Raw genomic sequence first — 24,623 nt, forward strand, 5'->3', positions numbered from 1 at the left:
ACTTTTGTACAGAAAGTTCTCAGAATCCTCCGACGACTAAATGGACAAACAGTCGGAATACAACAGAACCATGGCGCAGAGTGTGCGTAGCAGCAGGACACAAAGCCCCCCGCAACACACATATGAAATCCACAGAAGCAGGCAGAAACACAACCTCGGAATTGCCTGGACCAAAATCAGGAGCACGACAGACCTAGTTACTAGTAGGGCCAGACTTCATGCTAAAATCTGCATCTAAAATCTAAAATCCCTATTAGGGAATAGTCGATTAAGAACAACAACAGAATGGGGACGCCTGGGTGGCTCAGTCGGTTAAGCAGCTGCCTTCGGCTCAGGTCATGATCCCAGCGTCCTGGGATCGAGTCCCACATCGGGCTCCTTGCTCATCAGGGAGCCTGCTTCTCCCTCTGCCTCTGCCTGCCATTCTGTCTGCCTGTGCTTGCTCTCTCTCCCTCTCTCTCTCTGACAAATAAATAAATAAAATCTTAAAAAAAAAAAAGAACAACAACAGAACGAGTAACTACATTTGAAAAATAAATACACTAAAATGTTTTCCTCAATTATTTCATATACATGTTCATAGGATTCGGAGATCTTCAAAGCATTCCTTTGTTCTGTAGGTCTCAGCAGCACAGTGAGAAATCACTGCATCTGGCCTGGGTCAGTCCCTGGACTGGAGAACAGCGGGTAAGGCTCCTTAAGGGATGTGACCTTGGTCTCTGCTGGACAGCCTTACTTGCGACAAAGCCGATCTTTCCACAGGCATCAGCCCCAGCAAATCTACCACCATCTGCTCTTTCTGGCTGATGGTTCTTACCCAGAGAACATCTAAACCCCTACGCCCCTACACACTTTCCTCCCCTTGGGTAGAAGCTCTCAGAAACGTAATTCCATTTTGGAGCTACCTGGACTGAAAAGACATGTGAGATTCAGAAAAATGTATCTACAGGTGAGAACCTTTTTTGCATCAAGGAAATGAAATGTACGGAGAACAAACTCATTAGGTAAGTTTGAGGAAGAAAATGGAAGTAAGAAAGGATCTTATTTTTTTATTCTCTTAACAATTGAAAAGTGAAAACTCTTAATAGCCATATGGAATCGCTTTGGTATCCAACCGTTGATCCTTAAAGTGCAGAAAAACCCACTTGAGCCGGATGTACTGAGTCAAAACCTGTCTTCATATGACCTCCAGGAGTCTCAGGCTCAGGAGCTCCTGTTAATTCCACGCGGTCAACGCAAGCTATTTGAAATCAACCCCACAAACACTTACGTAAACTGACCACGCTCTCCCATGACCCCCGCCCTGTGGACACGGCCACAGGTGAATCGATCAGTTCCACTCGCTCAGCCTCTGCTTCTTATAAAATGAAAATTGCTGAGCCGTCCTCAAGGGGCAGTCCAAGGACCCCAGAGGTTCCTGAGCTCAAAACCATTTTCATGATGACGCTAAGATTATCTGCCTTTCTTGCTGAGTTGACATTTGCATGGACAGCCCATGTGCACCAGGTGTCCCTGTTTCTTGGCCACCACGCACTTGCTATGAAAGCAAAAATGCCAGTTTCCCTTAGGAATGTCCTTCACACAGCTATGCGACTTAACTGTTTTGTTTTGTTTTTTTTCTTTACCAAATCTTAACCCTCAAGCATGTATATTTTTCATGTTCTGTAAACAGAACGGGAAACACACCCAAAGCCCCACATGTCTGATCTGCAAGCTGAACAAGCCCCCTGCCCACCGTTTTTTTCATGGAACACCATTTTTACTCGAAAGAATGGCTAACATTATAATTATTCAGCCTGGGGTATGTGGCAGCTGTTTTAAAAAATTAACTGAAAGGAGCAGACCCATTCAAGGAGAGCAACTGATGGTGTTGAATTTTCACAGATTTTCACATGAAAATTAAAATTTTAGGAAAATTAGTATCCTCCATGGTGAGCCTGACAGCGTTCCAGAACTCAAAGACTTTCCTGATGCGCTGGGTAGTGACATTTCAGAATGTGTGTGTTCTTTACATTGTCTAAGGAAACGGGCCAACAGCGGGGAGATCGCTGTAACTTGGGGAGCCAGTATTTTGCAAACGAGCACTGTGTGATATTACAAAATCACTAGTAGGTAAAAGACCCATTCCGAGCACAAGATAAAGCAATACTTTTCCATAAGGGAAGAATAAAATGTCATCAATATGGCTTAAGGGTCCACATTCCAGCTGACTGGAATTTCAGAAGCTACTGTAGTCATAAAAAATAGCCACGATTATCTGAAGAGGCTGTGAAAAATGTCCTCCTTTTTCCAACTCTCATATCTGGGTGAGGCCGAACTTTCTCTATGAACGTTACTTACAACAGCGTATCACAACGTACTTAACGGAGAAGCATTTATGAGAATGCAGCTGTGTTTTATTAAGCCAGACATTAAAGAGATTTGCAAAGATATAAAACAGTGCCATGGTTATCAGTCCTTTTCTTTAAAGATGGCTTTTTCCAAAAAAGTGTTATTTATGCGAATATGTGATGGGCTTCTTACTGTTATTTCTAAATGGATTAGTAAATAGACATGTTCAATGTTTTGTTTCAATTTCTAATATGGTAAATATCGATAGCTATAACTCACATGAACAAAAGCTCTTTAGGCTTCTTGGAGAAGCTTTATAAGTTTTGGGTTTTTTTGTTTTGTTTTGTTTTGTTTTTAGGTTCAAAACGGTCCCAAGGCCAAAAGATTTGCGAACTGCTAAGCTAGTTGAACTGAAAGGTTTATTTCACTGGGAAAACTTCTTTTGACCCTTGTGTTCAGAGTTCCAGGGCAAAAAATGAAGAAGTTAGATTTGTTCTATCTTCTCACTCTAAGGTACAGCCTAATCACGTATCACAAAAAAAATGAGTTTTACCTAGATTTCTTCCACTGTTTCACGCATTAGACTCAAATGCACTAACAGACGTGGTAAAAATAAAATTTGCATTTTTTAAGTACAATAAGGTCTGCAAAGCAATTTAACATCTGCCGTTCTGTTCCTCTTAACAATCCCAGGAGGCAGCTTGGGCTCTCTGAAGGCAAGCTAAAAGGAAGCAACAGCAAGACTTAGAGACACGGAAAGATGCAAAAATGAACTACCACTTGTTATTCCCTGCTGTTTCATGTGAAGTGAATGAAATGCACTATCTTCGTACGGACACACAGATCATGATAAAACTCTGACTTAATATTGTGTTGTGAACATCTCAAAAACTTTGATCCTTATTCTAGTAATCCCATGACCTAACACTTGGGATGATACAGAAAAGTGGTTCACTCAGTTTTTCTACTGAGGCTGTCATTTGTGTGATGTCCACACGTCCCTGGCGGTGTTCAGGAGATAGGGTCCCTGGTTCTGGATGGCTTGTGAAATAGTCTTGGGATTCTGTCTCTTGGTGACTTCATCAGAAAGCTACTAACTCTCGGGGCCAACGTGAACGCCAAGGAGATACCATGTCTCCCAGATATAGAAGCGCACCATAGATAAATTCTGATTTGCAGTTCCCACCTGGTGCGGGATTATTGCAAGGATGATTGCTTTTTTGAGGCCTTCTGTGGATTTTATTTGTAAATGTTAAGTGCTCTGCAAAGAGAAAGGCTATGCATGCTTAAGCTCAGTCTGACTGTACCCAGTCTTGGTAATGATGGGGATGGTAAGGGTTTAATTTTTAAAATTCCAGTGCATATGTGAAAAACACATCCTAACTTTTTTTTTTTTCCCTAAAGAATCCTGTTGGAAACACATTCTCAGAAGAAAGAATTTGAAAGTCTTTTCAAGAAAACTGGAATGCCCATTAAGAAGGTATGACACAGGAAACACTGTATCTTTCTTTTACTTACTTTTCTGAGGGTTGTAACGAGGTCCCATCCTTGGTCCACGTGTAGGTGGCCTGACTGGGGGTAATGAGCTCACACAGTATATTGATGACCTCCGTCCTTTTCGTGATATACACTGTATTTCCAATTCTTGAATTTATTGTTTTGTTAAATGAAATCGAGGTGGGCTCGCTTTGCCTCCTGAGAACAGGTTCCTTGGGCCTGAAGGTCAGCTTGCCTGAGTTCTCCACCTCCGAGGCTTGAGGCCTCCTTCTTGCTCCCCCCCTCAGCTGGGCGGCAGGAGGCACTCCTTCCTGGGCACCCCTCCAGGGGGCCAGGGCTGGCTGCACCCTGGCTAACTCGGCCACCAGCTGGTAGATCACCTGGGATGCCAGGTCATCACTGACCTCTCCGGTCTCCATGAGCTGACTCATGTTTCTGATCAGCTCCTCGAACTGGGCCGTCTCCATGCTGTACGCTCCGTGTTTAACTGCTGCTTCAAACTGTTTATTCTTAAACTCCCAGGAGTGAGGGTTTCCTGCAGAATTACTGCAGGGACCCAACAGAGCCCTCCAGAAAGGCTGCTTAGCCACTTGGCCGTCCTCCGGATACAGCTCATTTTTGTTACCCCACAGCTGCCTCATTTTCTGCCACGTGGCTCCCAAGCTATTGGCGTCCTTGTGGTCCATCCCCAGATAGGGCATCGCACTCTCCGAGAGCGCCGGGGGCGCGATGAGCCGGTTGTCCGTGCCGATGAGCTTGAGAACCACGGTCTCCCACGCGGGGCCAGCCACGCAGCGGTATGTACCGATATCCGGGGCCGCCAGGCTGTGGATTTTGAGGGAGCCCGACTTGGTGACGCCAAGCCGCTTGGAGTTCTGCAGACAATGGCCATCCTTCTCCCACTGGATCAGGGATTTCTGGAATCGGCGTACTGGGCATTTAATGATCACCGAAGTGTTAGGCAGCAAATAGGCTCTGCCCCCCACAGTCAGGTTAATGCGCTTCTCCTCCCTCGTCTGGATGTAGACTCTCTGGACCCCGAGGATCTGGGGCCCCTGCTCCCCAGGCCGTGTCTTCGTCTCCGGTTTCGCTTCTGCAGGGGGGAAAGGAAAGAAAATGTGAACAAATATCTCCATAATATAAGCTTTCTGACAGTAGTCTTCCAAGGCCAATGCAAGTCAACAAATGTATCTTTTAAAACAGCTCCCCATATATAATGGAATATTACTCAGCCCCCAAAAAGGATGAACACCTCCGACTTACATCAATGCAGACGGAACTGGAGCGTGTTGTGCCGAATGAAATAAATCAGAGAAAGACAATTATATGGTTTCACTCATATGTAGGATATAAGAAATAACACAGGGGATCGTGGGGGCACGGAGGGGAAACCAAATGGGAAGAAATCAGAGAGGAAGCCAAACCATGAGAGACTCTGGGCTCCGGGAAACAAATGGAGGGTTGTGGAAAGGGAGGTGGGTGGGAGGATGGGGTAACTGGGGGATGGGCATTGAGGCCACGTGAGGTGAGGAGCACTGGGTGTTATGGCCAGTAATGAATCACTGAACACTGCATCTGAAATTAATGATGTACGGAATGTTGGCTAATTGAATTTAAATTTCAAAAAAGAAAAAAAAAAAACCAGCTGACAATGACAAGATAAACAACAGTATGCCGTATATCTGTAGACTGAGGTAACTGTCACACCTGCCTAGAACATTAACAGTGAAGAATGGAAATCTGAATGAAGGGCATAACATGTATGAATTATTTTGCAAAGCCCTGGTTTAGAGGGGAGGTGAGGTGACATGTTTATATCAGTAAGGGGTGTCTGACGTTGGCGGACGCCCCAAATATCAGACGCCCCCTTGCTGATACGACTCAGTCAGAGGCACATCGGCTCTCGGGGAGAAAGCAAAAGCGGGGACATGAGCACAAGCATTTGAAGGACCTGGAGGTGAGGACGAGGTGCCAGAGGGTGCCGGTAACCAGAGCAAGTCAGTCAAAGCAGCAGGGCCTGAAGGGGCATGTGATCCCAGAAGACAAGGGAGAACAGGCCCGCTGAAGCCAGCCAGACAGACATCTCTCTGAAGCCAGACAGACAGACCTGAGTTTGGACCTTAGCTCTGCCCCTCGGACAAGTCACCTGATCTCTCTGAGCCTCCGCATTCCTGCCTAGGAAATGCGGGGAATGCTCGTGCCTTCATCGGGGGAGTGTGAAAGCCTGGTTGGACGCTTATACCAAATGTACAGCCCAGCAGTGAGCACTTGATACACACAACCTCCAAGACCCCGAGAGGTGAAAATGGAGGTCCGAGAGGACCCCCTTACCCCGGAGAGGTGCGGCTGGTTCTAGCTGTTTCCGGGACATGGGCTCCAGTGGATGGCCTTGGCCCAAAGAGGACGCACCTTAGGTCTCTCCTTTGGAAGAGGAACCTGCGGGAAGGCCTTGCTGAGCCCCGGGGTGATTCCGAAGGTGGGGGGAGGCATGGCCTGAGTGGAAACCTGGTCCTTAGGTCCAGGTCCAAACGGACCTGGAGGACCTAGAAGCAGCACGGGGTGACAGAGGGGAAATGAACGCCTATCTGAGGTACTGCTAGACTCAGGAGGTCATGGCATCGGGGGCCTCACTAGCTTGGAGGATCCTGGTTATAGGCCCTCCAGCTCAGGCACGTGCAAGGACACACCAGGAGAAGAATCAGACCGAGTCCCCACTTAGACGGCCCTCTCCAGCCCGCGGCAGTAGCTATGGTGGGTCTACCAAGACCCTGTTTTTCCAGAACAACTCCAGGAGACCTCTTGTGTGGCTATGATTCCCATAGGTGGAGCTGCTTGCTGGGGTGGGGCGGTACCAGTGCATCCAGGAAAACCACAGGGCTGAACCCATAACTTTCACAGTAGATGTTCTTGGTGAAGGACCCACGTGAGTCTGCAGAGTCGCGATTGGTAGGTCCGACTCCTGTGTGGGGTTCTGCCCGCGATGTTCCTCGGCCCATCTCCAAGAGGAGCTGGGTGACGTGCCACACACACGCGCTTGCCTGTGGGGTACAGTCTCGCGGAGGTCAAGTTCACGCCGCCGGCTGAGGCATACAGATGGTCTCTCACTCAGCAGCACAGGACGTGGAACGTACGGTCACACGTTCAAAGGCAGGAAGAAAACTTTGGGATTCCCCAGCCCGTGTGTAGTTTATCCGTTGTTACAGGCAGCGATGCCATCTGAAAGACTTTGCAGCATGCACGGCACGAGCACAAGTGCTCATGCTGGGTAGAGCAGGTGAGTTGGCAGGTGTGCCTGGGGTGTGATCCAGGGTGCGGGCTCTGCCATGTGGTGTGCAGACAGAGGCTAGTTACCAACCATTTGGGAAGTATGTCCACATTTTTTCTCTTTTTGAGAGAGAGAGAGAATCTTAGGCAGGCTCTGCTCTGATGCAGGGTTCCATCTCACGACCCTGAGATCAGTCAGACTGAGCTGCAGTCAAGGTCAGACGCTTAATCAAGGAGCCACCAGGGCTCCAATATGTCCAGATGTTAACGAATGGTATGGGGGGATTCAGTACCAACTAAAGCCACGGCTCTCCAACTGCGCTGGCTGTTAGAAGGTATTACTGAATCACTATTTGTTCATCTCAATGTCCTGGGTCCCATCCCCAGAAATTCTGACTTATGGGGTGCGGCCTGGGCATTGGAATTTGGTTAAGTTCTCAGGGTGTCCAAAATGTGCAGCCAAGTTTGAGAGCCCTTGCCTCCCCCCGACCAAGCGTACCGCCAGATTAAACCAAAGCAGCAGAGAAAGGTGTTCGTGACTCCATTTATTTTACTGAAAGGCAATGTGATGGGATGTCGCTGGTCAAGAGAGAAGGGAGAATAAGGAATCAGCATCTGCATTCTGGTGCGAACCCGCCCAAAGTCTGTGTGGCATGTGGTGTCTTCTGGAAGAAGACTGAAGGAAGATTTCTTTCTGGGCTCGGCCTCAGGGATCATCTTACCCTGAGTAATGAGCTCGTCTCCCAGCCAGTGCACGCCAAACTGTGTCACTGACCCGGCTGCCTCTTCAAGATCACAGCCGTGTTGGCAAGTTCGGAGCCAAATCTGTGCTCGCACACGAGAGGAGGACACAATTCCAGACCGAACCATGTATTCACCTCATTTGTTTTCCTTTCTCATTCCCCACCTACTTCTAATTTTACTCACCTAGTTGCATCCTATAACTAGTTCCAAGTGGCCTATCATTGTGTCAAGGCATGATGCGTGCACCCGTGTGTCCATGCACACACCTGAGCATCTACACAGACGCGTGCCTCCCTCCCTGGACAGAGCCCTCCTGGGTATGCACAAGGATCTCGGTGAACGCCCCGTCTGGTCATGGGTCCCTTGGCGGCCGACATGGAAGGATGGATGTGCACATGGACAGCTTCAAGGTCACGACACAAACTGGGCCAAACTCTGCCTTTTGAATTTGTGCAACTGAGGCATGTGAGGAGATGGGCTACTTCGGGGTCAGCATGCTGCGAAGGATGAGGTTGTCGCTGGAACATTCCTGTACTTACTGGGAGACAGAAGCCCATGTGGGCAATGCAGCACACGGCTCTAGCTGAATGTTTCCAGCGTGGGATGACCTGAGGCCGGTAGAGGTCCACACAGCATCGTGGTGCCCTAGACACGACCAGGGACATGGGTTCTAATTACCTGTTGGTCCGACGGTAGCCAGATGTTCCTCAGTTAAGGCTGAGGCTTAAACCAGATGGGGCCTGACTCCTTCCAAGGCAGCTGGGGAGTCTAAAGGGGAGGGGCAGTGTGGAGCCTCGGCGAGAAAGCTGCCCAAGGGGCTGGGTGAGCCACATGAGCGGGCGTCTGCTCCCTCTGGCCGCATGCCCAGTTGCTGGAAGATCACCCCTGGCAGGCTCCCTTCCCAGCCCAGCTTTCACAAGTGCTCGTGCTGGGTAGAGCAGGTGAGTTGGCAGGTGTGCCTGGGGCGTGATCCAGGGTGAGGGCTCTGCCAGGCTGCTGGGTTCCACAGCGTGGGCCGTTCTTCTCTTGGGATGCCTGTGGGTTCCTTTGGAGAAGTGCCCGGATCATGACATCGCTGGACACAGTTAGGCAAGAACCAGTCTGGTTTTGGGTGACTGCCTCCTCCTGCCCCTGGACGATGCCCCCGGACGGCAACACGGCTCAGCCTGACCCGGAAGGGCATCATCTACTCAGCAGAGAGTGGCCAGGAACCCACGCCTTCCTCCTGGAGGGGCTGTGGCCTGTGCAGGGTACCGCCCCTCCCCCCACCTCTCTGCTGTGTGGGATGTGAGAAATGCCACATCTTCTGGCTTTTCTAGAAAAGGTCTTCTTCTAGAGGTCTTCCTTCTGGTCCTGTGCCAGCCTGCCCTACCCAGCCTGGGAACCCGAGGCTGCCCACAGCAACTGTGTCTCAGCTCCTTGCTTGTCTGCGTCCTGCCCTAATTCTAGTCCTGTCCCTGCCATAACTCAAAGCCTTGGTGCCAGGCCAGCTCCCTGCCCCAAGCCATCGGGGTTGGGTATGTACACTTGCTCTGGCCAGCACAGGCCTCTGGCCAAGCCCGAGGGGGCTTCAGCTGCAATGCAGCCTCTTAGCCTTCTAGAACCTCCCAGCACCATTGGAGGCTCCCAAGTGTGGCCGCGGGGCTGGAGCTGCCTCCGAGTCCCTCCTCGAGCACAGAAGAGCCGGCAGGCTCCCTGGAGCCCAGGCAAGGACCTGTGCACGCTGGACTCTTGCCAGACTCCGCTGACGGTAGAGGCATGGGAGCTGAGGGGGGCAGGGGGCGCCTCGGGTCAGACTTGCTAAAGGAGCCAGGACGGCCCAGTGGCCCCGGGAGGCCGCTGCCGGAGCTGCCACATCAGCCTGACGGTGGCTTCTGTTTACCGCCGGTCGGCGCTTTCCAGCCAGACACCATCTGGCCTCACTCGCAGCTCCCCGCTCAACGCTCCCTGGGAAAGGCCACCGCGGTCTGTCCGGCCAGTGACACATGCAAAGTCTCCCTTCCACGTTCTTAGTAGCCGTTCTAGGCCACTCAGCCCCCTAAATCACTCACTTCTCCGGGAAGTCCCTCCACTCACGTTCTCAACCTCACGGGGGCCTTTCCGGCCGTAGCTCATTGACGCTGCTCCGCGCACTCCGGGGCCCCCGGTGTCACTTCGCACTTTGCCCTTCCCATTGGGCGACCCTGCAGGTGTCCTGAGCGCCTCGCAGCCGGCTAGCTTATCTGACCTGCTTGATCTTGTCCTGGCTATCAGTTCTGGTCTATCAGTCTAGTTCATCTAGCCTAGTTTATCTGGTCTAGTTTACCTGGTCTAGTTCATGAAGCCTAATTTATCTGTCTAGTTACCTAGTCTAGTTTAATTGAATTTATCAAGTCTAGTTTACCTAGTCTAGTTTACTGGGTCTAGTTTATCTAGTTTATCTGGCCTAGTTTATCTGCCTGGTTTATTTAGTCTGTTTATCTGTCTGGGTTACTTGGCCTAGTTTATTGTTCTAGTTTACCTGGCCTAGTTTACATTGTCTAGTTTACCTGGTCTAATATATCTAGTCTAGTTTATCTGTCTAGATTATCTGGCCTAGTTTATCTGTCTAGAATATCTGGTCTAGTTTATCAGTATAGTTTATCATTCTAGTTTACCTGATCTAGCTTATCTGTGTAGTTTATCTGATCTGGTTTATCAGGTCTAGTTTACCTGGTCCAGTTTATCTGGCCTAGTTTATCTAGTCTAGTTTATCTATCTAGATTTTCTGGTCTAGTTTATTTGGTCTAGTTTATCTAGTATAGTTTATCTTTCTAGTTTACCTGCTCTAGTTTATGAAGTCTAATTTATCTGTCTTGTTTACCTAGTCTAATTTAATTGAATTTATCAAGTCTAGTTTATCTAGTCTAGTTTATCAGTCTACTTTATTGGGTCTAGTTTATCTAGTTTATCTGGTCTAGTTCCTCAGGTTTAGTTTATCAGATCTAGTTTATCTAGTCTAGTTTATCTGTCTAGTTTATCTAGTCTGTTTATCTGTCTAGGTTACTTGGCCTAGTTTACCTGGACTAGTCTGTCATTCTAGTTTACCTGGTCTAGTTTATCTGGTCCAGTTTATCTAGACCTAGTTTATCTGGCCTAGTTTATCTGTCTAGATTATCTGGTCTAGTTTATCTAGTCTACTTTATCTGTCTAGCCTGGACCTCTCTCTGGGGCTCCAGACCTAATTATCCACTGCTTATCAGAAATCTCTTCCTGGTACTTCAAATTAAAAATATTATACTCTAAACACATTATGTTTGCCCCCCATCCCATCCCAAGTATCCTCCTCTTCCTGTATTCCCTGAGTTAACGGCATCACTTTCTCCCAATTACCCCAAGCCAGAAAGCAGAAAGTCATCATGATTTCTCCTTGTTCAGTGGTCTCTGGCATCTGGCCCTACCTCTCACTAGCTCTCGGATCAGTGAGGTTGTTAGTACCTGTCCCCAACCCTGCATTCAACCATGTCACATCGGTCACCCAAAGCTGGCCATGATGGGCAAACTTACACCACAGAAATCAGCAAAAGAAGAAAATAATAGCTACCCTCCCTCCTCACCATCCGTAGACCCCAGAGCTGGTTGTTAAACACTGATAAGCACACCCCGTCCCTATACCTTAGCTCCCAGCTTGAGGTACTTAGGTGGGATATTTGAAATATTCTGAGAGTCTACTGCGATGCTCTCTCACCTAGATACTGCCACAGTCCCTCACCCAGACTCCCAGCCTGCAGCCTTGTATTTATCTGATGTGTCCACAGAGCTGTCAGAGTAAATAGACCAAAATAAAATCTGACTGTGTCATCTCCTTCTTGGATAAAACCTAAACTCCTTAACCTGGAGTTAATATCTTCTACAACTAAATTCTCAAGCTTTCTCTTTTGTCATAACTTTGAACCTATGTTCTAAGCCTGTGGCATTTCTGGCGGTTTCTCCGGACACAGGACTCCATTGGACACCCTCTACCTTTGTCCACACTGCTCTCCAGATTCTACTGCGTCCTCCTCCACATGAGCCTGGAAAATGGACACTGATCTTCCAGAACTCTGCCCAAGGGAACCTCCCTGTGAAATTTTCCTCACCTCCCCCTCCCCCAGGGGCTTTGACCGCTGCCCTCTGCATCCTGTCACGGCACCCTTGGCACACACTATTCTCGTTTCTATGTGTGTATTTCTCTCCCACTGGACTCTGAAAGCTTAAGACAAGAGAATGCATCTTTTCCGTTTTGTGTCCAAACACCTAAAACACAGTAGCACCAGGTAAAGGACCGCAGAAAGAATTAATAAGGAAATGTATCGCCTGACACTGCAGACCACGGATGTCCAGGACGAGTGATCGTCTCTACCCTGAGGGCACAGCAGAGCGCCGGGTACAGAGTAAGGTCTTACTCTTTATCGAATGAATGAATGACTGAGTGTGCGCCCTTGGGTGCTGCAGCACAGATGAGCCAACCCCGAGGGGTGCTGCCAGGTGGGCCTGTGCCCCCCCCAGGTTTCCAAGGGCTGCAGCTATGTCAGGTGGGGTGCGCGTCACTGGAACTGAGAAGCTACAGGGAGAGTGGAGGCGGGGCCTGAAGGGCAAGGCGTGTGTAGGAGGTGGGAGAGCTAACGAGGCAGATATGGGGTTGGAACCAAGAGGGAGACCAAGAGCTGCACACCAAGAGCTCACTTCACCAGAGAAGTGAGTGTGTTCGAGATAACCCCTGGCAACGCATATCTTTTTTTGACATTTCAATCACCTAGTGCCTACCTGGGTGCCTCCCTTCCCTCAACCATCTTGATCTCAGTACTTTCTTTTTTTTTTTTTTTAAAGATTTTATTTACTTATTTGACAGAGAGAGAGATCACAAGTAGGCAGAGAGGGAGGCAGAGGGAGAGGGGAAGCAGGCTCCCCACTGAGAAGGGAGCCTGATGCGGGACTCAATCCCAGGACCCTGAGATCATGACCTGAGCTGAAGCCAGAGGCTTTAACCCACTGAGCCACCCAGGTGCCCCTTGATCTCAGTACTTTGACAAAAAATAAGAATTCTTCACCAAATCTCAGGAAACCTAAAAGCATAGAGCTATCATTTAAAAAAACTAAAATCAAACATTACTTTCTGTTACTTTTTTTTCTTCAGATACCTAATTAGAAACCAAAACAGGGAGGGACACCTGAGTGGCAGAGTCGGATGAGTGTCCTACTCTTGGTTTAGGATCAGGTCTGATCTCAGGGTCATGAGACCAAGCCCTATGTCGGACTCTGTACTCAGCACGGAGTCTGCCTGTGTTCCCCTCCCTCTCCCTCTGCCCCTCCCCACTGTGCACACGCTTGCTCTCTTTCTCTCAAATCTTTAAAACAACAACAACAACAACAACAAAGAAACCAAGCCAGGCAGACTTCTAACAGCAATATGAGGACAATTCAAATCTGACATATTTCAAAAGCATTTCTGTGGGTCTAAGTCATCGTGATAAGCACTTCCGGGGGCCTATCGTGGAGAAGAGTCCAGGGCTACTGAGAACCCACCCCATACAAGCTCCCACCCTCAGGGGACACAAGACACAGCACAAGTTGCTCTACGACATTTTATCCTTTCTTAAAGCTATAATAGGAATTAAAAGGATGGCATTAAAATAACCAACTTTTTTGAGGCTTTTGCACAGAGCTGGCATTGTTTCTAAGCACGTTGTAGGTATTATTTCTCAGGACATTCCTGTGAGTTGGATACAACCACTATTCCCATTTTACAGAGGAGAAAACTGAGGCTGGCAGAGAGTAGGACAAGGGATCTGAACACTGGGATTGTAACTCAAGTGATTAGCTTAGCCTCAATGTCGGATTATCTTCCAGAGATTAGTACAACCGAAAAGGTGACTGGGGAAGGCAGGGTTAGCAATGGTCTTTCAGGAATAAGAATGCCAGTCACTAGATATGGCGGCAGACAGAATTCAGCAAGGGGTCAATGTCTGCGTGGGGCAAGGCAGGGCATGGAGGGGGGACGCAGGCAGGGGCAGAACTGGACCGAGGGGTGCTCAAGACATCTCTCCCACCCGCCCTCCACCCCTGCATGTCAAAATGGTCAGAATGAAGACCAGCAAAACTCACTCCTCCGATGAGAATGGGTCTTACTTCAACCCAAGGCACCCGTCAGAAGACTTATCTAGAAGTGGAGGCTTGAGAGGGACTAACGGTCACAGCACAAGTGGGCTTGGTCTTTCTTGTGTTCGGACCCCCTGCAACGATGCAAGGGCCAGGCCTACAATGAAGACCACACATGTCCAGTCTTGGGCTCACATGGGGCAGGCAGAAGTGAGGTGAAGAGGCAAGGAGAGTCAGAGGACATTATGCCATACAGGCCTTGACAGTCCCAGTGGAAGAAAAGTCACGAGCAGCCACAGAGAAAGGGAATCACAGCTCCTGTGGGGTAGAGAGCTACGACGGTGAATTTTTAGGGGATTCTTAGGAACTAGGGAAAACACGCGATGCGCAGGTAAATCAGAGGGCATGAACATGAAGGATGGTGACATGATTTCCTTCAGTGAATCCCAGTAGCTCAGGCCAGGGAACCAAAAGCCAAACAACCTGAACCTTTATCACCTGAAAAGTGACCCCAGGGTTGAAGAGAGCAGGTGGTCAAGGCCGGGGTGGAAGGAAAGGTAAGAGTGTCTACAGCAAGGCTCTCACCGCACAAGCAGGAGCGGCATGGGGGTATGGGAGGGACAGTAGGAAGCCACTTCTGAGGGCCACGTCTGAGCAAGTGTGATCATGCCAGGGTGATGGGGCAGGGGTCAGGGAGGTCAATGATGGAAGGAGATAGGGATCAAGGTGTTAGAAAGGTCATGGACATGGATGTTGGTTTCTGGCAAGGAAGAATAGGCCTGGTGGTAGTGTGTTGGGAAAAGGGAGCTGGTGGCTGTAGGTCCCCATGTGATGCCCAAAGGTGAGCGAGGGCCAGTGTTAGCGCTGAGTGCATGACGGCAGTGGGGAACCGGTGCGAGACAGCAGGGGTCGGGAGGACGGGTGAACGCCGAGTGCATCGCTTGGCTCTGGGAGATGGTGGTGGGGAGAAGAGGATGCCACAACACAGTGCAAAGGGAGAAGCCACATTTCAGCAAGCCAGGGCCACTGAGCAAAGGTGAGGCGTGAGCCAGGCTACAGCGGGAACGGAGGCCCAGCTCGGGGTGATCTGGCAGGGCTGGGAGCAGGCGTTCCCCTCTCTTCTCTGTTTCCATGACCCACATGTTTGGCAAGCTAGGGAATGGGGTGGGGAAAGAAATATTACTGGATTTTTTTCTTGTTCCTTGGGCCTCCCTAAAGCTTATAATTCCGTTCTCTGCTGCATGCAGTAATGGTTTATCATTTAATCTGCACCATGCTGCATACTTAACAACCACGATATACTTCCACACGCCGTTCTGTGGTTATCTTAGAGGAAGTTCCCGCACCCTTTAATCTCGCTCCCCTGGAAGGCAGTTTACAGCCTAATTGCATTGCTACGCAGCCATCCGCAATCAATCAAAGTCAGACAGATAAGCATTTTGAAGCATGACATGGCGCCATGTGCCACAGGCTTTCTTGAGTTCCAAGACACAAGGAAACTTGGAATCTCAAAATTTTGGAATCTCAAGATTTTGGAGAAGTATTCTCGAAGAATTCCCAAGGAGAAAAGTTGACGTCCATGAATCAGCATAAAGAGGGGGCTGAAGCGTGGACTCAAGAATCAGACGGACCCGTGGTCACACAGGCCACGGCGTGCAACTGGCACTGCGGATCTTTGGTCAAGTCTCGTACATTCTCTAGTCTTGGGGTTCTTGTCTCTAAATGGGGGTAATGTCTGTCTCACGAATTGCTGGGGACTAAAGGACTTAATGCAGGCAAGGAAACCACACAAGGAATGCTACTACCTTTTTTTCAACTTATAACTGTTTGTTTGTTTTACTTTGTTTTATGAGTTTCTCCAGGAAAGTTGTTGGTATTTTTTGGATTTTATATCTCAGGTTTTTTTTCTTAAGCAGCATTAACATAATAAATTTCTGATTTTCGTTTTCTTACCATAAGCTCAGGAGGGTACCTGAAGTACTTAATAGGTGAATTCACTTTACAGGTGAATAAAGACCGTGAACAAGAAAGGAGGGGGCAGACCAAGAAGCTGTGCAGTCCTAGTATGCCTTTCCTCTTGCTCCAAACCCCACCTCCCCCCACTACTCTGCTGCCTTATTCTCTCTTTTTTAAAGATTTTATTTATTCATTTGAGAGACAGAGAGAGAGAGAGCATGAGCAGGATAGAGGGAGAGGGAAAAGCAAACTCCCCGCAGAGCAGGGAGCCCAATGCAGGGTTTGACCCCAGGATCCCAGGGTCATGACCTGAGCTAAAGGCAGATGCTTAACCAACTAAGCCACCCAGGTGGCCCTCTGCTGCCTTATTTTCATGCATTGTCGCCCACCTTCCTACATGAAACACACATACATATGTGCAAACATACATTCTGTTAATGTACACTGAAAATACAGAGGAGTCCGACATGCATACCTGCTTTTAGATACAATGAAGTCATACTCTTAACTCTCTATACTATGCTTGTTATTTAGAATGAATTGAAAAAGTGCCCGAACTACCATTAAAAAGAACAATTTGTTTTCATCCTTGCTGGTTTTAGATTTTACACAAGAAAGATACCTGAATATTTTAAAAATACTCAGCTCTTCTACTCTTACTGTAGATCCAAATGCATCACGGGCGAAGTAAACCGGAAAGCAGTCCGGCTTAACTTCTACAAGAAACACTCCCGAATTGTTAGTGGAAGAAATCACAGCCATGGGAAGGGTAGAAGGAAGTACAAATGCAAGCGAGGGGGCCGAACAGATGCATTTGCGCAGGTTAGGAACGTGCTGCTTCACGGGAGGTAAAGCCATCCGGACGAGAGGAACAGAACGAGCGTTTCCGCTGGAGAACGGCCTGGACATACTTACTAGTGCACGTAGGCATCTGGCAAGGTCTTACGAGAGGAGGCCCTGGAAGGTCTCGGCACATCACCTCACCAAGGGGAACACGCCGGCCTTTGGCTGTCAGCCTCTGACACACCGGCTTTCTCCGCTGGGTTCCAACACCACAACTGACCGAACACTGCAACGAGAATCGTGCACCCGTCACATGGAGCTTCCGCAGACAACGCAGCCAACAGCCAAGTCCCTGATGGCGCAGAGAGGGGTCGCACGTGTGGCTGTGCCCGTTCGGAAGCCAGTTCCTAGGCTTGAACCCCTCTTATTTCTTATTAATAACTTATGTCTTTATTTCGAGTATACAGGACACACAATGTGACATTAGCTTCAGGTGTACGACACCGTGATTGGCCAGGTCTATACAGTACCCAGTGCTCACGACGGTCACTGTCACCACCTGTCACCAACTAACATCATTACAGTATTATTGATTGTATCCCCACACTGTACTTTTCATCCCTGTGACTTGTCTTTTTTTTTTTAACTTATCTTTTATAATACAGGGAGTTTCCTTCCTCCCTCCCTGCCTCTCTCCCTTCCTTCCCCCTTTCTGAGATAGTAATTAATTTCCAGTAATTTACTGTCATGGGATTTTTTTGGCAGTGTAACTGATATCTGATTTTTTAGTTGTGTATTTATATAGTAAAATGATTGCATTAAAAAAAGATACACACCCACGACCAAGACTTCAAGAAACAGAAAAGTGTTAAAGCAAAGTTTTAAAAACCACTCGAACTACATAAGATAACACTAATATCTGATCTTCAATGTGTGCATCATGTTGGTATTTGATAATCATTTTGTGTACATGCAGTTTTAATTTAAAAACGTAATGCAGTTTTATTAGGTATATCAGAAAAAAGGGAACTGAAGTAGAATTAAAGGAGTTGTTGAATAGCTGAGGGTTTTTTTTTTTCCGCCCTAACAATTAATTCCCTAAAGAACCCTGTAATGTTAATGAAGAAACCAAGAGCAGATTTAGAAGGTTGTTTTTAATGACCTGTTTTGACTTAGGGGAGTAGCTACTGGCCCCCTGCTAAGAGGGACACAGACATAAGACCATTCAGTCCCCCACCGCTCGCCCAACCCTCCAGTTAGCCTCTGTGATACCATTTAGGTGAGGTCAGGGTTTCTGATGTTTGCGGTCTGTTCTGAGGTGCTATTCTGATTACTGTTAACCCTGTGCACAAATGCATCCATTACTCTTTCTCCACCGTTTTCATTGGCGTCTCTGCATTTATGCTGAGTCATCTTGGTCCTGCAGGATTGTGGCGTGGGCTTATGGACACATATTTTCTTTTCTTTCTTTCTTTTTTTTTTTTTTTTTTAAGATTTAATGTATTTGTTTGACAGAGAAGAGAGATGGGGGTGGCAGGGGAACACAACCAGGGGAAGTGAGAGGGGGAGAAGCAGGCTTCCCCTGAGCAGGAAGCCTGATGTGGGACTCTATCCCAGAACCCTGAGATCATGACCTGAGCCGAAGGCAGACGCTTAACGACTGAGCCACCCAGGCATCCCGATGGACACATATTTTTCTGACTGCCTCCCCGTTGTCTTTTTTTTTTTTAATTTATTTTTTATTTTTAGTTTTCTATTTAAATTCAGTCTAATTAACATATAATGCATTGTTATTTTCAGAGGTAGAGTTCAGTAATTCATCAGTTGCATATAACACCTAGAGCTCATTCCATCGCATGCCCCCCTCAAAGCCCATCACCCAGTTACCCCATCCTTCCACCCATCCACCCCCCACCTCAGTTTGTTTCCTATGATTAAGAGTCTCCCTCTCTGATTCTATTTTTTCCTCCCTTCCCCTATGATCCTGTTTTGTTTCTTAAATTCCATATGAGTGAGATCATATAATTGTCTTTCTCTGATTGACTTATTTTGCTTAGCACAATACCCTCTAGTTCCATCCATGCCTACGTAAATGGTAAGTATTCATCCTTTCTGATGGCTGAGCAATATTCCATTGTATATATACACCATTTCTTCTTTATCCATTCATCTGTCCATGGACATGTAGGCTCTTTCCATAGCATGGCTCTTGTGGACATTGCTGCTATGAACCTGGAGTGCAGGTGTCCCTTCAGATCACAATGTTTGTATCCTTTGGGTCAATACTCAGTAGCGCAATTGCTGGGTTGTAGGGTAGCTCTATTTTTAATTTTTTGAGGTGCCACCACATGGTTTTCCACAGTGGCTGCACCAGCTTGCATTCCCACCAGCAGTGTAAGAATGTTCCCTTTTCTCCTCATCCTCGCCAGCCCCTGTTGTTTCTTGTGTTGTTGATTTTAGCCATTCTGACTGGTGTGAGCTGAGATCTCTTTGTGGTTTTGAGTCGTATTTCCCTGATGACTTTCTGCATGAAGAACACCAAGAAGGGCAGATACTTGGGTCAAACTTTCCTTCCCTTTGAACCATGCAGCCCCTGTTCCACTGTCTCCGTGACCTGAACGCTACTGCGAGGGTATGCACAGCCAGGCAGGGAGAGTCTGTTGTGTATCTGTTGCTCTTTCTGCTCAGAGGCCAGTAGGCTCTTTCTTTATGCATGAAGCTCTGTACCGTAGGCAGGCTATGTCACCCTGGGTCATAGTTTCTTGGCACATGGTATGCCGTTATGGCATACAGACCAAAGCTTCTATCAAAGAAAGTTTTTATTATTTGTCATTAATAAATTCCCCTTTACTATCTCTGAATATTTTTCTCTTATTTTCTGTGCCATTTGTTCTGTTCTTTTCACAAACACCAATGCGCTCGGGTTGATCTCCTGTCTTCCACACCCACTGCGGTAGGTGTGGCATTCCAGCCTCTACACATCTCTTATCTTCTGTCATTTTCTTTAATTTTGTTGTTGTTTGTAATTGGTGGTGGTTTTTTTTTTTTTTTTTTTTTGCCCCCTACTGTTCCAGCTCTCTTCTCCTTTTGTTGACTTACAATCTCTTTTTGAGCTCAAGCCTCATTTAAGAGCAACTTTCCCTCCAGACACCGGGTCCATACTTTCCTCGGGAACACAGAGCTGATTTGTTGGAACTGTTCCCTTGGTAACAGCTCTGTGGTATGACCGCCATTCCTGTGATTCTTGCGTGCTATTCCTTTCCCTGCAACCCGACTTCCTCCTTCTCCTTCTCGGAGCCCCCGCCCACCTGGTGTGCTGCATAGGTTTTCCACTGGAGCTCGAAGTACAGCTGTGTGCAAAGAACGTGGGCAGGGGATGAGCCAGGGACGCTTACATTAACTGTGTGCAACACCCTGGTTGGTAATACACTTTCATTTCTGTTGTCCGCACGTCTGTTCAGCTCTTGGCATTTTCGTGGCCGCTGTGACTCAGAGAAGAGCCTGTTCCGCAACTGGCTCACTGCGGACTAATGCAGCAACTGCTGACTCTCCTTCCCCCCACGTCAGCTCCGGCAGCCTTCCTTGGCTAGGAGGCCCGCAAATGCAATATCTCCTTCGGTGTCCCCTGCCCTACAGCTATGCAGGGGCGTTCTCTGGGCAGCTCGTGGTCTAGCCTTGGTCTGCCCTCTGTAATCAGAGGGCCCTTAATGGGCCTTGGAGGACTGTCACACGTCGTCCTAGGGAGAGCTACCCAGCACTCGGCCCCCGAGGGATACTTGCCAGCTCCCAGCCTTCCTTCTCATTTTGGCCCAGATCTGGAGGTCTTTGGCAGGTGTATTCCATGATTTATAGCTTGGGATTTTGGCCATTTCATTGTTCACTGAAGACAGAGTGTTCCCTCTCTTCCATGCTCCTTGTGGGTTTTTTGTTGGGTTTCAAAGGAGGGGAATGGAATTAAAAAAAAAAAAAATCCTTTATTGTCATCTTTAACAGAAAGCCCTAAACTATTCATATTTTTCAGTACAGAGAAAAGCTTTTTGTAAGCTTTTGAACAAGTAGCTTAAAATTACCATTTACCAAGTTACAATTTGTTTGTTTAACCAAATTAAATCTTCATCTAGGGGTTTCCCATGTAATAAAAATTAACATCATCTTCCTTTTTCTTTTTAAAGATGTATTAATTTATGTATTATAAGGAGAGCACAAGGGGAGGTCCAGAGGGAGAGAGAGAATCTCAGATTCCCCACTGAGTGCAGAGCCCAACATGGGGCTCTATCCCGGTGTCTGGAGATCATGACCTGAGCTGCAATCAAGAGTTAGCCGCCCAACTGAGTGAGCCACCCAGGCACCTCAAACACTAATACCAACTTTTAAATTTTGCTTCATGTAACAGTGACTTACATAATTGCCAGTCTCCACTCATAGGCCATTTCTAATGAAAATATATGATTTGTTTTCTCCCCATGATGAATGGGAGCATCATCTGTAACCCCTTCTCTGGGTGGAGGGCTTACCTGACCTTGTGTCACCTACGTTCAAAGTCAGGGTGCCACTAGAGAATGTTCCCATCTCGGAAAGAAAGGAAGTGACCAAATCAGTGCCATTAATTACAATTCACAAAGCAGCAACCTTATCCAAAGCTTCTACTACTTATTCTATGGAAATCTGGTAGATTCCATTGGAAGAGCTCAGGGGAACAAGATACCCCGAGTTTTTGCAACTTTGCAAGTTTGTCTGTGATACACTTGAAGGTCACCTTGGCACCTCTAACATCCCTGGCTCACATTTTCCTTCTTGTAGTACATTAATATGTTGTTCTGTTGCTATCTAGTATGAAGTGGTCTTGTCGAGAAGTCTGATGCTAATGCGATTTTCTTGCCCTAGTAAGTGACTGGGTCTTTTTGCCTGGATACACAAACATGTTTTCCCTTATCTTTAAAATACGGTACTTTAGCAGAAGCTGTCTTGATATTGACCGTAGTGGGGGGTCCATTTTCCTGGGGCTGTGGTGTGCCCTTTCGATATTGTGATTTGTGTTATATGGTGATTTTATTTATAGTTCCGCGCTATTGTTTGATTTTCTTTCCTTGGGACTCTAATAATACACTTTGGATTTGTTTTTCTCGTTCATATCTGTCATTTTTACTTGCATTCTTTCTATTTTTCTTTGCTTATTTTCAATTCCTTCTTGTCTTTCATTTCTCTTATTACACTTCTTTCTAGCTTATTCTCCCCTTGTGAAGTTCTCCCGTGAGTTGTCTGGTTGTCTCCTGAACCACATCAGCTCCTTCTCCTCACGTCCCCGTTATCTATTCAACTCATTTTGGGGCTTTTCTGTTTCTGATTTGTTCCTATGTATTTCTTAATTTCTTTCAGCTCCTTTCAGAAGAGCAAGTTACATTTTCATCTGCCAAATTTTCATGACATTGCTATGCTACTGATACTTTCATCTCACACTATCTTTGCAAGGGGCCTGTTGATGCTCCTATTTAAATAATTTTTTTCCCTGAACTTTTAGGAGTGAGTAAGGAGGTGGCAGTGTTTCAAGGTCACTGCATTCACTGTTCCTTCTTCTGGTGTTGAGGAGTAGTCAACAGTTTGGCCACGATTCCAAGACGTGTATCTTCTGGAGCAAGGGTCCGAGCATCCCTTCCCTTCCCCCTCTGTGTCCTCTCAGCTTGGTTGTGGTGGGTTTGCCAGATGTTTCTTCAGCCCTTAGGGCGATGCATTCCCCTCGTGCTTTCCGGGCTTCTTAAGGTCCCAGCGGGTCTGCATGATCTTCCTCGTACTCAACCACAGCCTGGGACCCAGCATCCTCTCTCGGGGTCACTGATGGGTCTCATACCCCAGGTGGCAATGTAGCATTGACTTCTGTGTTCCCTGGCTCTTGGCCTGCTCTCCAACCTTCTTTTCCGTTGGCCCGGCTGCAAAACTTACAGCTTCTGCCTGGTTTCCCCTACGAGGCATGGCTTGGCCTCACCCGCACCTATCACTCGCGTTAAAGTGGCTATCTGTGTTTTTCCTTTCCTGTGGTGACCCCGATTGTTCCGGGTTCTGTGTGTGTGTGTGTGTGTGTGTGTGTGTGTGTGTGTGTGTTCGATTGAACTACAGTTGACATACAATACTACATGCACTTCAGTGTACAACAGAGTAATCAGACAACTACATGCGTCACCAAATGCTCACGGAGACACGTGGAGTCACCTGCCACCACACAAAGTCATTATGACGTCCTTGACCCTATTCCCTGTGCTGTGCCTTTCATCCCTGGGGCTCATTTCCTTTATAACTGGAAGTTCGTCACTCTTCATCCCCATCACGGTGAAGGATCTGGGGATATTCCCCAAGCAACCTGCTGTCCTGATTTCGCTTCACTGGAAGCCTCCTACTTTCAAAGGACTTTCCAGTGACAACAGACACTCCTCTATCCCAGTATTCTCTTTCCCGTGGCTTCAGCTACTGCTTAAATGCCGACGCTTCCCAAAATTAACTTCAGTACGGATGTCTCCTGAGCTCCAGTTCCTCACGGATGCCTTCATAGGCTTCAAACCACACACACTTCAAAACAGACTCATTTTTTTCTCCCTTTCAAGTCACCCCCCATGTGCTTTTCCTTCCCTTTGAAAATGATGCCAGCTCTATGCACTGACCAATGCCTCTTTTTTGCTCCTTTCTTATGAGTTCAGCCACCAAATGTGCCCACCACGTCTGCTAATCCTTTCCCACCACTATCTACTATTCTCTACCCAACTGCTTCCTCATTCTTGGTTTTATTCCAACCTCCTCTAAAAAGCCCTCGCAGGCTCTGGTTCCTTCCCCCACCTCCCCCAGCAGTGTGCTGTTCACACCACAGCCAGAACTGTGTGCCTAAAAATGCTACATTTCACCTCCCTATTCAGAAACCTTCCTCGGTGTCCTCAACCACTACAGGGACAAGTAAAAACACCCAAGGGCCTTCCCTGTCTGTCTGAAATCTCGCCTCTCCATCTCATCTTCCCCTTCTCTACTGCATCCTCATCTCCAGACTGACAAGCTCGCTACCGGAGCCTCCGTGTGCGCTCTTGTCACTGCCTAGACACCCTTGGTCTCATTTCCACCCAGCCCACTCTCAACATCGAAGACCAACTCTATGGCTTCATCTTCTGCAGTATTTCCCTGGGACCCACGCAGACACAGAGGTCTCCCCTCGACTTCCATGCAGTGCTGGAGACAGGAGCCCTTTGTTGGGCTTGTTACATAATTTTCTGTGTCTGCCTCCTTAAACTGTGAGCTCACTTTAGATCAAATTCTTGGCTGACTCAGGTCCCAAGGGCCTGGGGGTTGTCTACACAGCAGTGTGTGGGCAGTGTGTGCTGGTGAATTGACCGAGCACGTGGGGTAGTGGCAGCATGCCTGTTCGGTTGAGAAGAAGGTTTTAGATGTGTCTTTATTTCAGCACCAAGTATTTACTGTATTTACTGAGTATTTACTGAGCACCAAGCGGGACAAGTATTTACTGAGTATTTACTGAGCACCAAGTGGGACACACAGACACAGAGATGGTCCTTTCCCTTTGGCAGCTATGATCTAGGCAAGAAAGTAAGGCATATCCGTGTGTGTGTGTGTGTGTGTGTGTGTGTGTATGTGTGTGTCTGTATTATTTAAAATAAGTAGAAACAGAGAAGCATGTGGACTTGGATACACTGGGTATATTTCAGGTGGGTCAAAATGTAAGAGTAAACTGTCATCTGGGGTCTAAAAAGACATTATTATTCAAGTAGAAGAGTGGTTGTCTACAAGATTATTAATATTAAGAAACTCAAAATTAATACTACAAAATAAAAAAAATAAAAGGAAGATGTTAGGATAAACCTGCAGAGCCAATTATGCTCTTCTTCATGGAAGGAGCCCCTGATGCACTTGGATCCATCAACCTGGATCGAAACGGCACTAAGCTCCGCAGGGTAAGACGG

General features: G+C 47.5%; 1 protein-coding gene across 3 annotated transcripts in view; it reads right to left on the reverse strand.

Moving 5' to 3' along the window:
* Positions 1-24,623, reverse strand: part of ADAMTSL3 (ADAMTS like 3) — a 342,411-nt gene that overhangs the window by 59,403 nt on the left and 258,385 nt on the right. For all 3 annotated transcript variants that reach the window (XM_047736616.1, XM_047736615.1, XM_047736614.1), the window contains 2 exons: positions 16,804-16,957; positions 3,850-4,921 (listed from right to left, as the gene is read on the reverse strand). In XM_047736616.1, the coding sequence (XP_047592572.1) occupies positions 3,850-4,921; positions 16,804-16,957 (1,226 nt within the window). The remainder of the gene's footprint in view (positions 1-3,849; positions 4,922-16,803; positions 16,958-24,623) is intronic.

Source organism: Lutra lutra, chromosome 7 (assembly GCF_902655055.1).
Source record: "Lutra lutra chromosome 7, mLutLut1.2, whole genome shotgun sequence".
Classification (NCBI taxonomy): domain Eukaryota; kingdom Metazoa; phylum Chordata; class Mammalia; order Carnivora; family Mustelidae; genus Lutra; species Lutra lutra.